Genomic DNA, 13570 nt, shown 5'->3' with positions numbered 1-13570 from the left:
GTCACACCTCTCGTGCGGTGGTGGCGCCTATCTTTTCTGAAATCGGGGAGCATGTTCCTTCATTTAAGTCTTTTATAGTTCAGCATGTCGGTAGAGCTGCCAACGTCCCTGCTCATCTCTGTGCGAAACAGGCAAGCACTTTAGATGTTACAGAGTGTTGGCTTGATACCACACCAAGTTTTCTTGTAACTAGCCTCTCAGCAGATTATGCTGGAGGTTTTGATGTTGAATAAAGAGCCCCGGTTTCACCCGCAAAAAAAAGAGCTCGTCCATGCCAACAGATTTTCGCACGTAGACAAGACAAAATTGAGAAAAGATCCGATAAAAAAAGGAGTACAAACAAGAACGTTTACCACCACTCTCATATTATATCAATCAGTCATCTCAAGAGCTAGACCAGTCATCAGACAAGGACCAGAATTCAATCACAACACGGCAGAAAACTTGGCGGCAGCAGCAGCGGAGTACCACATCATGCCGCTTCACTTGTCAATCCGAATGTATATCCAAAGAGCTGCCTATAAATAACGAAATGGGCTAAGCGTTCATTCTACAACCACATTCCCAGGCACGCGGCAGGCTAGCAGGGATGTCAATCCGCTTGAACAATGAAGATGTCACTTTGACAACGTAAGTCGATCACGGAGCACTTGATCCGATCTGCGCGGCTCTATCGAACTGTCATCCTTCTACTCGGGCAGCTGCTCGTCGTGTACATCATTGACGCAGCATGTCTCGCAGCTGAAGCACCTGCTGACGTTGCTCCGGGGGCAGCGCGTTGATCTGCTCCGGCGACATGCTCATGACTTGCTGTACTAGCATCTTTTCCATGTCGGCTGTCAACTGCTCGAATAACAACTACGTGAGTGGTTCATTTTTTAGGGAAAGGGGGTAAAGCGTAGCACATATGACCACTTGTGTTCTAAAATGCAGTAGCAGGGACACTTACAGGTGCTTCTGGGCGGCCTGTCTGCATTCCGCCAATCCCTTGGGTCATCTGTCCAGGTAGACCTTGAAATTGGCCAGGGAAATGGGAGCCAGCCGACGATGCTTCTTGGTTGCCACGCCCCCATGGAGCTGATCTATCGACTTGCATACTTTGGGAATTGTAGTGCGAGCTCACATGTGAATTAGCCTGTTAAACAGACAAATTACAAGAGTTAACTGTTGATTTTTGAGTCCATGATCCGCACATCACAGATAAGGTGGGACTGTTAGAATCTGGCAAACAACAATAATCTATTTAAGAAGTGATGTGTGGTTTGCATAGACTAAAAATAGGTTGTGCTTGATATCCTTATACTAAATTTCAGGTGTCCTTGATGTCCAAAAAGTCAGCAATAAGCTGGCAATCCATAAATCAACAAAAACCAAGACATGAATTAAACCTGAAACTGGCTTGTTAAGGGTTTCCTATTCAATCTTTGTAAGAGAATACGGAATGACCAGCTTTCAGAGGAGTTTATGCGCGAAAAAATGCTGAAGAGATGCTTAAAACTGTCCATGGATTAGATATTATATATGAGCCCTCAATTTTTGTGATGTCCAAACAAGAATAACTAGGATATGTGGTCCTTGCTGAGAAAACATAAACGTTTTAAGCATGCTATATTTGGCGTTTGGTTCAACTGTCCAAGCAAGAACCCTGTGAGCAGTATCAAATATTGAAAGGAGGAATAAATAATGACATAGTGGTAAAGAATTTGGAGCACAGCAGCAAGAAAAAATAGTAACGTTTGAACTGCATGTGCACTGATTTTTTTTTATAATGTCAAGTGTCAATCAGAACAAGGAAAAGAACTGTAGAACCTAGCCAAGTAAAACATGTAGAAGGCAATGTGAACTGTTATGTAGGCCAACATGTGTGAAATATTAGTCTATTGGATTATAAATAATAAGAGTCAATTCACGTGTTACTTTATAATGCTGATAATATGTCATATGATACAGATACTTTATAACAGCAGTCAGGACTACTACACTATGATAGCAAGAGGTTAGTTAACAATTACTCATTGCATGCATGGTTCTTCGAGACCTAAAACTCCTGAGATAATAGCAGATCAACAATACCCCATCATTTCATACATCCTAAAGCTGATTTTGCACAGCAAATGCTGCGGAAAGGCAGAAACATTCAGGAATATACTTGCATTTTTCTTTACACAAGGAAAAGGTCAACTTTAAGACAGGATAATCAAACTAATCATATCTTCCAGAAGATGAGATATCACACCTGGTATAGCTGTGGTGGTGGCTGATTCGGCAATGGTGGTGGCTGGTTGGGTAATTGCTGCTGTTGTTGACCTGTAAAGAAAGAATTTTGTGGATTCCCACCTGGCTGAGAAATTCCAAATATCATGGTCAGTTTGCAAAAGAGTATATAGTTATCAGAACCACATAAATTTAGTATAGACTATAGAACCTTACATGAAACATTGGTTGTTGCAACATGTGCTGACCATATGTACTGGGTATTTGCTGATGCATCTGATGTGTATATGCCTGCATGGAAGGTGGCCTAGGCAACTGGGGCAGGGGTGGCTGTAATTGCTGGTTAAACATTCCAGGATTTTGCAATGGTTGCTGTGGTTGACTGTTCACTGTTGGCATATGAGATGGAACATTTGAATACTGTGGAGGAGCATGAGGAGGCATGGTAACATTTGGATACTGAGATGACTGCGGTGCTGATGCAGAATGCATCTGATGGATAGGGTATCCTTTTGATTGTGCTGATTGTGGTGGATTCGCTGGCATAGGTGGAAGGTCCAAAGATGGTGTCACATTAGAAGTGCCCGAAGGAAATTGGCCAGAAGGTTGCAAATTCTGTTGATTGGTAGGCAAGGGAGGCTGGGGCAAGTTAACATGATCTTGTACTGTAGCTTTAACTGATGCAGGAGGAGTTGTCTGAGCAACTGTTGGCTGGTGCGTGTCGGAAGATTGTGCCTGTGGAACAACAAGCATTTGATGACAAAAATATTCAATTTCAACATTAATAATCCAAATATTAAACGTCAAAGAACTTATGTTACATACAGCTTTAGGTGTTTTGACCATTCCGAGAACCACTTGGGCCTGCAAGGAGAAAAAAATACTATATGAGAAATGCATCCAGCACAAATGCATATAACAGATTCAATCATTGTGAGCAAAATAATCAAGCTGAAACTTGAAAGTTCACATATGTACGTAGACACCACACCCTATATTGACTGCATGATAACAAGGCAAGTTTGTCAGGAGAACAAAAGCAAAAACATTAATGATGTGTATTAGAATGCTTATAACAATTGAATAAACCATTGGGAAACAGGCGTAGAACAAGTAGTGGATTCGGTTTTAGTCTTCTATATAAGTGTGTGACACACATTCTTCTTCGCCGTCCACTTTCTTTCCATATAGAAACAACAGGTGTGAACGCCCTGTGGTGACACTATCAACATTAACACGACTATACACCACGTTCTTATGAATGGATTTTCCATCTAAATCATGTAAAAAGCAACCTATAATGTTTTTTACAACATAAATGACCCTCGATTCCACTCCCTATGCAAACATGAACCAGGTTTAACTGGGGTAGCCAGCAATGTACACCAGATGTTCAGCGACTACCATTTGTGACAGGTATGGAGTTTTATCCTACCCTTTCCTGCATAGAAACACGGAATCTGTACCAGGAAACCCACAAACCCTAGCAGCGCAGGCCGCGAGAGGACTCACCCGGAAGAGCGCGCGGGTGACGTCGGGGTTCTCGACGAGCATTCGGCGCACCCTCTCCTGGTCGTGGTCGAGCATGGCCTGCGGGACGAGGCGAAACGGTGAGGAGGCCGGGAGGGGAGGAATCAGGCTCGTAGGGTTTGGGGATTGGGGGGCGCACCTTCATCTGGGACATGAGGTCGTACATCTCCGGGCGGGACATGCCGGAGATGTGGGTCGCGAGGGCCTCGCCCGCCGGCTGATTCGCCGTCATGGCGCGCGCGGGAGTAGGGGGGCGGCCGGAGCCGGGGCGGCGGCGATTTGGGCGGAGGCCGGAGAGCGCTATCCGTGCTGCGAGCTTCAAGCCTGTGTTTGTCTGTGGCCTTTCGGTCGATTCCTTGATGTGGGCCAGGCCTTTTTTCTCTGCGGAGAAAAGGGGCCATGCTCAAACGAGAAAAAAAAAAGACTGGGTCTTTTCCTTTTTTTTTGCGACGCTATTTTTTTTTCTGTGAAGGGCCTGCTTTATTGAAAAATATATAATTTTTCAACGATTTTAACTGTTGAAAAACTTATATGCGTGTTGTTTAATTTTCTTTCCCTTCCAATGGCATCTCTTGGGTTCGATTTATTAGGGTATTCTTTTTTTTAAATGCGTGTGAAAGGGAATTTATTTCATCAATCAGGACATAAGTCATTCTTAAAAATATCAGGGACATCCTCTGCTCCCGAACCCAGCCACATCACAGTGTGACCTTATGTCCGGCCAAAGGAGGCCAAATAATGGCTTACACCATTCTGTTCCCTACGAACATGAGATAGCTTGGACATTCTCCCTTCCCTCGAAAGCCATTGGATTTGATCAACCAACATGGCATAGCAATACCGGTCCCTGTTCGGACCATTGATCATGTTAAAAGCGACAAGGCAGTCCTTCTTCAATTCTATCAGCATCTTCGTTCATTGCAAGGCGAGGTTGATGCCCTCCATGCAAGTTGAGAGCTCAGCCTCCAATGGTTCTACACATGTATGCAACTCTCAACAGGATGAGAAAATGATGTCGTTGTGGAGCCGCACAGAATCATGCCCGCCCCCGCAGCTCCCGAGGTGGCGCGGAACGATCCATCAACATTTCCGTTTTGCCCATCCTTCAGCCTGAGGAGACCACCTGGATGAGGCGCCCTTGATGGGCTGAGCATGCGGTAATGGCTTGCTGGGTGTCACCACACCCAAACTTGCTTTCCTTTAACTGGATCAGCACCTAGGTTGTTCTGCGCACCAATTAGTTCACTTAGCTTAGAAGATACCTCTTGGATGCTTTGACTGGGGCGGCTGCTTATGATGTGTTATCTTGTTGCGGACGTGCCAGCAGCGCCATACTGTCATCATGAGCTCCATTCTCTCTGTAGTCCGGCACGTCGCAAAGTTTTTTTTTTTCATTTACTCATGCCTCTTGAAAAAAAATTCATATGGTTCTATTGCGTGTCAATTAGGCCTACACGATTCAAGTTGGATGATAGTGGAATCCTTTAAGTGTATCCTTTTTTCACCCCGCAAGTCAAAAAGCCCTAAGAACCTCCTTGGAAATTTGGAAATTGACAAGATGGAGAATTGAATATGTAAATCATGCATAAAAATGTGTACATGTGAATTTATGAAGTTGGCTCTTTAAACGACTTCTGCCTAAATTTTGCACTTTGTTTGGAAACAGGAGATTCGTGCAAGACACGGATTATGAAAGGGAGGGCGTTTTAAAATCAATTTATAGGATTATGAGAAAAACAGTCTGGTTACTGAGGTCTTACCGTATATGGACATCATCAAGTGTACAGAAACATTGCATATCCACAAAGAAAGGCAATTATAGAAGGACCGCAGAACACCTAAGATTTTGGCAAGGAGTGAGTACCCGTTTAACGAAAAAAATTGTCTTCAGAATGTGTATGCAAGCTGTGTATGCATATTAAAACGAGCTGCCACTAATCCATGTTACAGCAATTGCTACTGCGGTCGAAGAGTGAATTTGGTGCAGTTGAGACGATTCACAGTCGCAAACCACTGTTATATTATTTCTCATCAAGTCGACAATGTGCGCACGATGCGTAGTCATCTCTATGACTCAGAGAATGCAATGACCACGGACCATTAAGAAAAACGCCTCATCTCAACGCATGTTTTGGCAACTAAGCATAAGGCAAACTTGGTGGCGTGGTCTCAAACTCTTAACAGAGACCGTGTGCTATACATATAGCCCTATTCTTCACATGGGAATGAGATGCCCAAGAAATGGAGATCCTTACAAGAAAATGGGATGAGCGCTGATATCAGTCGTAATGTTAGGCAACCTAAACTGCCCAAACTACCAAGCCATCTGACTAGAAACGCAATTGCACAGGAGTCTCAATATGCTCTCCTTCCAACAAAAAACACACGCAGCTAGGATTAGGTCAATTTGGAGCTTTGCCCTTGCAGCAGATCAGATCCATCACCGCCGCCATATGCTCTTACGTTGCTTCGCTTGCTTGTGCCTGTAAGATGGTGAAGTAATGGCCATTCAATTCACAGAAGGAAAAAAAAACAGGTTTGTGTAACAAACAAATAGCTGATCCTAGATAAGCCGATTTTCAAAAATCCAGACAGGCATTGTAAGCTTGAAATCTGATACACTCAAGGTCAATGTCCTAATTTTGCATTACTGAGATTGGTGTAGTTCTCAAAGAAGCATGATGCCTTAGTAAGGGACTCTAGTACCAAAGGTAGCTCCCCAGATTCTACTACCTCTGTTTGTAAATATACGTCTTACATTTAGGAACAGAGGGTGTTATTACTACATAATTGCCGAGTCCAGCTCAACACCTAGAAAATCTGTACTTCGAAATTCAGATCAACTTATGCATAAGGCGTCCAACTAAACAACATACACAACCGCCATGACAGTCCACAACAAATGCCACGCAAAAGAGAGGTCCACTCGTGTAGTTACACTGATGACATCTATAACAATATATCACGTTCATATAATAATGTAAAGACAGCAAAACCTAAATGGCAGGCATCCTGCAGTAGAATGCAACCATGAAATCCACAACAAATGCCACACAAAGAGAGTTTCACTCGTCAATGTAAAGACGGCAAACCTAAAATAGTCTAAATAACAGGATCCTTCAGTAGAATGCAACCATGACAGTCAACAACAAATGCCACACAAAGAGAGTTTCACTCGTCAATGTAAAGACGACAAACCAAAAATATTCTAAATGACAGGCATCTTGTAATAGAATGTAACCATGTGCTTACCTCTCCAGTTCTTTGCTACGCTTTCGGAACTCTTTAGCAACATCATGACCTTGATAGGAAGCAAGCACTGCCCGAATATCAGAAGGCCTTGCTATGGCAAGATCTGTAATGTAAAAGTTGGCATTATTAACACTTAAGCACTTTGAGGTCACAGACTCAGAAGACAACAACGAAGATACCAAGAACCACATGGTAATGCCGTAATACAGGAGATGTTTTTTTAGGGATACAGGAGACGGTTGGGACACTTACACTCAAGAAATGGAATCAGATCCAGCAACTCAGTGTCATCATTTTCAAGTTTCCAGGGTTTGACTGTAACACAATTTTCAGGTTGCAGGCAAGATTCAAGAGCATGTGCGCTGACGTAAAGAACTTGTGCAGGATTTCTGTTCAACTTTGACAAATCCTGGTAAAGCATGACAAAAAATATTAAAAGGAGAAATGTCATACAGTAACAAAACGGAAGGCTTGGTGATGGCTCACATATCAGATAATGGACCCAATAAACAAATAAACAGATAAATACACAATTGAATGGTTCACTTCTCTTGAAATTCCCAACAATACAAGCATCGATCTTAATTTACAATAGAAAGAATACTATAATACTGTATTAGTGTCCATATTGATTTACATGCATCCTTGGGTATGGCTCACATACTTATTTAGGAGCACATACCATGAATGATTGAAAGGAGATTATTAGTATAAAACAGCAAAATGGATGATTCACTATTACTGACAATGTTTTATCTTTATGGAGTGTGCTTATTGCTCAAATAGTAAAGCCAGGCAGTCTTCGTACCCGATAATGTTTACCATCTTGGTACTTAGTTGCAGGCCTTGATAATTTGCGTATCTGACCCGTTGAGTCCAACCTTTCAACCACAGGGTCCACATACTACAAGTGAAACATGTAGACATTAGGGTATTAACATAACAGTCTACCTGAAGGATGAGTTAAAAACAACTTACCATTTGCAGTTGATCAGAATATACAACAACTTCATACATGGTTGCCATATGTTGCAGAAAAGCTTCAACTCCTGGTCTCTTGAATGTCTTCCAACCTCTCTCACGCTTTACACAGAGAGAAAACATTACATTGATATTCCTGAATTGCACAAATAGGAAAATAAAAAGAGGATAAAAAATGAAAGACAATTTATGAATTATCCCATGCAATGGAACTAATAGCAACATAGGTAAGATGAGTTGAGTTCAACCCTCATCCTGCTATGTTATCGTAAGGCAATGGAAATCTCATGAGCATGTTACATGCCTAGACACAACCAAGCAAACGAGCCCTGGATGTGGCAATGGAAAATTCATGAGCATGTTACATGCCTAGGCACAAATATCTGCTTCGTTTGGGTAAACTGTCATGGGAATGTACCAAGCCCCTAGCCCAAATTATGGGAAGACCTACTGTTCACGCGTACTGTAGCACAACAGGGACTAGTCTGTTCCAATCAAATGAAGAGATAGGAATCCTATTTATATAGTTGTGCATAAATATTTAGGAAAATAAGACATGAAAATAAAATTAGTTTTCCTTCAGTTAGAGATGGTTTCATTTAAGTTATATATTGTGCTGCACTTGTTAGCACATTATCTGACAGCATGGAAAACAAGCTGCACATTGCCACTCACATTGACTTGAAGTCTTTTTTTTATAACGTAAATATCAGTCCATGTATCATAGTACCACATTCCCATCAAATCCTAAGATTGGGTTATAGTACTGGAAAAAATCAACAATCAAAACAGGACTAAATATTTCATTCACTCTACCTGCCAATCATTGTATACAAGAGTGTCAGTCAGATCAACAACTAGGGTGAAGATATTCTGGTCGTCCGGATGTAAATCTGGTAACAGTTTGTCTGATGCGGGTTCAGTAAAGCCCTGTCAAACAAATATTTGGTGTGATTATTAACATTTACAAGAAATACAACTGTTAGATAAAAAATGGAAATATTATAATTCGTAACTAACCACAACATGATCTTCAATTCTGGCCCTAATTTCCAGGTAAAGCTCTATCGCTGCAACAGGAACTGCAGTAGCAAAATGTACAGGACTAGTATTAAGTATTAACAAGGTGCCAAACAAAAAGGTATACTGGAGCTCAGGGAACAATTTTGACTATATTTATGTATTCAGAAGTACTCCATCCGCTGCACAAACATGCCATTATAAGATTTTACAGTCCCATCCCACCAAGGCTGCATGGCATGTATCTGAAGTATTAACAAGGTACCAAACAAAAAATGTATACTGGAGCTCAAGGAATAATTTTGACTATATGGTATGTATTCAATAAGTACTCCATCCGTTGCACAAACATGTCATTCTAAGATTTTACAACCCCGTCCCACCAAGGCTGCATGGCATGTATCCGAAATACCACATTCCCCTCCTTAGTTACCTCACTTATCACTACTGGATGGGTGGGTGCTACTCTAGTCATAGTAGTAGTGAACCTTGTGAATAATAACTTTTTGGGGTATGCAAAGGAAAGGATGGCAAGAATTGCCTCGTAATCGTAGAACGTACTGTATTTAGGAAGAAAATGTGTAAGCTAGAACAGCATCTATTGTGAAACAGAGGGAGTAGCGGCATAACTGTATTTAATTCCAATCTTCATTGCATTCACTGAGGACAATTCTTTTGATTTATTACTTAGTATAATGTTCGTCAGATCACTGTTCAATCAAGTGTTTGGAACGTGTACAAAAGCATCAAGTGAGGAAAGAAGTGGGAGGAGTTAGAAAACAAACAGCAAGAGAGTAGAAGCTGTAATATGGCAATTTTGCCGTCCAAAAGGAAAAAATATTTCAGGTAGTAGAAGAAAAGAAGGCAAGTATAATAATAATAACAATAATAAAAGAAGGAAGATGCCATGGCTTGTACCTTTCATAGCTGTTTCGTAAGCCCTAGCCCGAAATTTCTGCACAAACAAAGCACAGACACTCTAGTATTAGACATAGTTGAGTTTGACAGACAACAAGGCTGCTAGCTGCAGTTTATTCCCACAATCTCCATTTGTTTCTGTATCACACATAAGTATATTGATGATTTTGGAGATCATAGACCTTGTGACAGAACATAGTGATAGTTTAACAATATGTTGCATGTTTCTGTATCGCTAGAGAGGCTTTCCCTTGGACCTCTTACTGCCAGTGCTTTGTTGCATTACAAGTTTATTACAATAAACAGAGCTGCCAATAGGCCAATCAGGTACTCCTTAAACTAAACTCCCCTAGCGAAATTACTCGAGCAAGCAACGAAGCAACGACAATGATGGGAAGACGGCGCGGCATTGGTTAATTGTTACCTCGAATTCTGAAGCGTCCTCCGGGACGGGGATCGGGGTGGTCATCTCCTTCCTGAACTCGAGGGTCTTCTTGTCAACCTCGGACAGCGAGTAGGCTGAAGCAAACGGGAAGGAAAAAACAAACAAGGCAAGGTCAAACAAAAGTGAGAACGCGGATGCAAGCGCGGAACCCCAAACGGGGAGGAAGCGCCCGAGCAGAGATCGGGGCGGCGGGGTCGCACCGTGGGTGGCGTAGCCGGCGCCGCCGATGGCTCCGACGAGGGTTGTGAAGACGCCGAACTTGAGCAGGCCCCTGATCCACCCCTTGCGGGCCGCGGGGGGAGGCGGCGCCGTGGCGGCCGCCTCCGCGCCAGCGCCGGACGCCGCCGCCGCCGCCGCCGCCTCCGCGGCGGCCGCGGAGGAGGCCGCGCGGTAGGCGTAGGAGGAGGGGGAGGGGGCGCCGCGGGCGTAGGAGGAGTAGGAGGAGGAGGGGGTGGTGGGGGAGGGGAGGGCGGCGGCGGGCCGGGGCAGGAGGAGGGCCCGCGATCTCGCGGCGGCGAGGCGGAGCATGGCTGGCGGGGGGCTGGCTGGCTTGGGGGGAAAGAAAGAAAAGGAAGAAGGGGAGGAGAAGGGGATTGTTCCGTGGGGTTTGCGTTTGGTTTGTAGCGGAGGGTTTAAGCCAGCAAATGCCAAAGACGAACTGATTTCAACCCCAGCCGGGCTGCGGCGGAGAGCAACGACGAGCCGGAACTCTGCGCGTCCCTGCGGCGCTGTCGGGAGGTTCCGCCGCGGGCTTCTGGGCCAGATGGGCCTTACCTAGCTTCTCCACAGATGATGATGATGATTGCTAGATCCATTTTGATATGGCCTGCGAAAAATTCTCAAAAAGGAAAATTGATATAGCCTGCAAAATGGTTGCTCAAATATGTCTTTCTTCAGCACCTAAAAAAAAGTGTCTTTCTTCTGGATCTCAAAACTAAAAAAATTTAGCCACTAATCTATTTGTCCAGATCTATCTCTGATAGCTTCAGACATGCAAACCGATGATACAACATGTGGCTGCTCACACACCTCCGAGACAACCTGAGAGATGGATCCCGCCGGCCAAAAGAGTGGCAAAAATTCAAGTGGACAGTGACGTGTCCCGTGACGCGACGGAGGGTTCTTACAATGTGGTTCGCAGAGACTCCACTGGCAACTATCTAGGTTCCTCGGCGATAAAATGTCCAGGAATGACCGACCCAGAATCTTTGGAGGCGTTGGCCTGTCGCGAAGTGCTCTCACTTGATCTCGATTTATCGCTTAAAGATGTGCAGATAGCTTCGGATTTTTCAAGGTGTGATCAACGACATTCACAGAAATACGGGTGGGATACACTCTAGTATTATCAAGGAGATCAACCTTACATCACGATAGTTTTCTTGATGTTCCTTCATCTTCGAAGGGAGAGAAACCAATACTAAGAGACATAGCCTCACTAAACATACTCTAGGCATTTCTTTAGGACGCTATGTGTGGCTCCTTAATACTCCAGATCAACATTGTATCTCTATGAACTTGTTCAATAATCAATAAAAGTGGAGCGTGTTTAGACTAAAAAATGTAATGTAATTTATTCATTTGTAACGTATGTACCATCTATATATAAGAATTTTTCCCGCTTAAAATGTTTGAAAATACATTTTGAATTCTTTTATTATTTTTTAGAACATGCATCATGTATTAAAAACGTTTATCGGGTATTTTCAAAAATTTCCACCAGGTTCGTAAATACAGTTAGTTGTGTTTTATTTTTGTTAATGAAAAACTAAAATTATACGCGCAATTTTAATAAAATTTTCATGAGATACACAAAAATGTTTGTACCATTCAACCAAAATGTTCACACGTTGAAAAACTTGTTCATGAGATTTTAAATGAATGTTCTAGGATGTAAAAAGTTGTTCAAACAATTTTTAAAAATATTCATAGGATGTAAAAATCTTTATACCATTTCAAAAAATGTACTTGACACTTAAAAAATCTTTATAAATTTTAAAAACCTTCATGTGAATATGAAATTTTGTTTGTTAAATATTTAAAGAATGGTCATGACATGTCAAAAATGTTTGTGCATTAAATAGGGAGGATTAAAATGCTTCATGATTTTGAAAGAGAAAATAGAAATGAAAACAAATTGAGAAGTGAAAAAAAATTTACAACGCATGTTCCTAAAGTAAGACATCAAAAGGAAACCTTCCAAAACCGTGTGAAGGTTTCCCAAACCGCTCTTTACAAGGTTCCCCAAGATGCAAGAAGCGACATTATTGGGCCATGCCACTTTGCACGAGATATAGCTCGTCTGTGCCTTGTTATCAGTCTCGCAATTGTCTAAAAAAAATCAATCCCGCAATAAGCAAGATATAGCTCTTACGATTAGAGTCATTCCGTAATAGAGTGTGGTTTACTGCTAAAAAAAACTCTTGCGATTAGATGTCGGGTAAATGCACACGCCCAATGACTTGCTCGACCCAATTAGTGTTAAGCCAATTATTATTTTTTGTTTCCAGTCTTGGGAAGGTCATGAGTCTGGTTTTTCCAATTTTACGAAGGTTCTCATATGGTTTATATTATTTTTCGCTATGGCTTACTGCTTTTCTTTTCTATTTTTCGTTTTTATTTTTTTATTGGTTTTTAAAATTACCGAAATTTTAAATTGTTCACTTTTCTATCAAGAAATCTTGCATTCATTGGGAATGTTCACAATTGTTTTACATAAAAATAGTAAAAAAATTAAAATGTTCACAATTTGTGTAAAAAGAATCAGGAAAAACTAAAAATGTCCGTCACTTTTAGAAATGTTCACAATATCATAATATTTCTTTTAAAATATTCTTAATGTTTAAAACTGTTCACTTTATAGAAATGTAGTATTTTTGTGTGTGTCTATACAAACTAACGGTTGAAAACCTGTAAAACCAAAAAAACATAGATACAACGAAGGAACCACTTGATGACACAAAATGGACCTGCCCATCTACGTCATTATGTGTGTTTGCTCGACAGTTTGACACACAGAGTGACTAGTAGGACCCCTAAAGTATCATAAAAATGGATCAAATAGCCGGAGTACCCTCTAGATGAGCTTCCCAAGGGGGCTTGTGAGGTGTGGGGGCGAGCCGCGTGGCATGCTGGGAGATAGCTAGCAAGCACCGAGACCTTGGTGATCTTTTTTCTCTACAGGGGTATGATAGGAGACTAGCTAATCCCCCC

General features: G+C 42.1%; 2 protein-coding genes across 2 annotated transcripts; both read right to left on the bottom strand.

The window, feature by feature from the left end:
- Positions 1 to 334: 334 nt before the first annotated feature.
- Positions 335 to 4091, bottom strand: LOC123139962 (bromodomain-containing protein 4). The gene is made up of 7 exons (XM_044559685.1): positions 3884 to 4091; positions 3727 to 3804; positions 3040 to 3078; positions 2431 to 2949; positions 2237 to 2341; positions 950 to 1135; positions 335 to 843 (listed from the first exon to the last, which is right to left on the bottom strand). The coding sequence occupies exons 1-7, from the start codon at positions 3974 to 3976 to the stop codon at positions 718 to 720; spliced, it is 1146 nt and encodes a 381-aa protein (XP_044415620.1). The 5' UTR covers positions 3977 to 4091; the 3' UTR covers positions 335 to 717.
- Positions 4092 to 5844: 1753 nt separating this feature from the next.
- LOC123139953 (mitochondrial import inner membrane translocase subunit TIM50) lies at positions 5845 to 10908 on the bottom strand. Its single transcript, XM_044559674.1, has 10 exons — positions 10561 to 10908; positions 10340 to 10434; positions 9916 to 9952; positions 8998 to 9059; positions 8794 to 8907; positions 7975 to 8079; positions 7805 to 7900; positions 7249 to 7405; positions 6997 to 7099; positions 5845 to 6227 (listed from the first exon to the last, which is right to left on the bottom strand). The coding sequence occupies exons 1-10, from the start codon at positions 10886 to 10888 to the stop codon at positions 6185 to 6187; spliced, it is 1140 nt and encodes a 379-aa protein (XP_044415609.1). The 5' UTR covers positions 10889 to 10908; the 3' UTR covers positions 5845 to 6184.
- Positions 10909 to 13570: the final 2662 nt, after the last annotated feature.

This window comes from Triticum aestivum, chromosome 1B (assembly GCF_018294505.1).
Source record: "Triticum aestivum cultivar Chinese Spring chromosome 1B, IWGSC CS RefSeq v2.1, whole genome shotgun sequence".
Lineage (NCBI taxonomy): Eukaryota > Viridiplantae > Streptophyta > Magnoliopsida > Poales > Poaceae > Triticum > Triticum aestivum.
The sequence above is the reverse complement of the archived record's forward strand: the minus strand, read 5'-3'. Positions and strand labels throughout refer to the sequence as shown.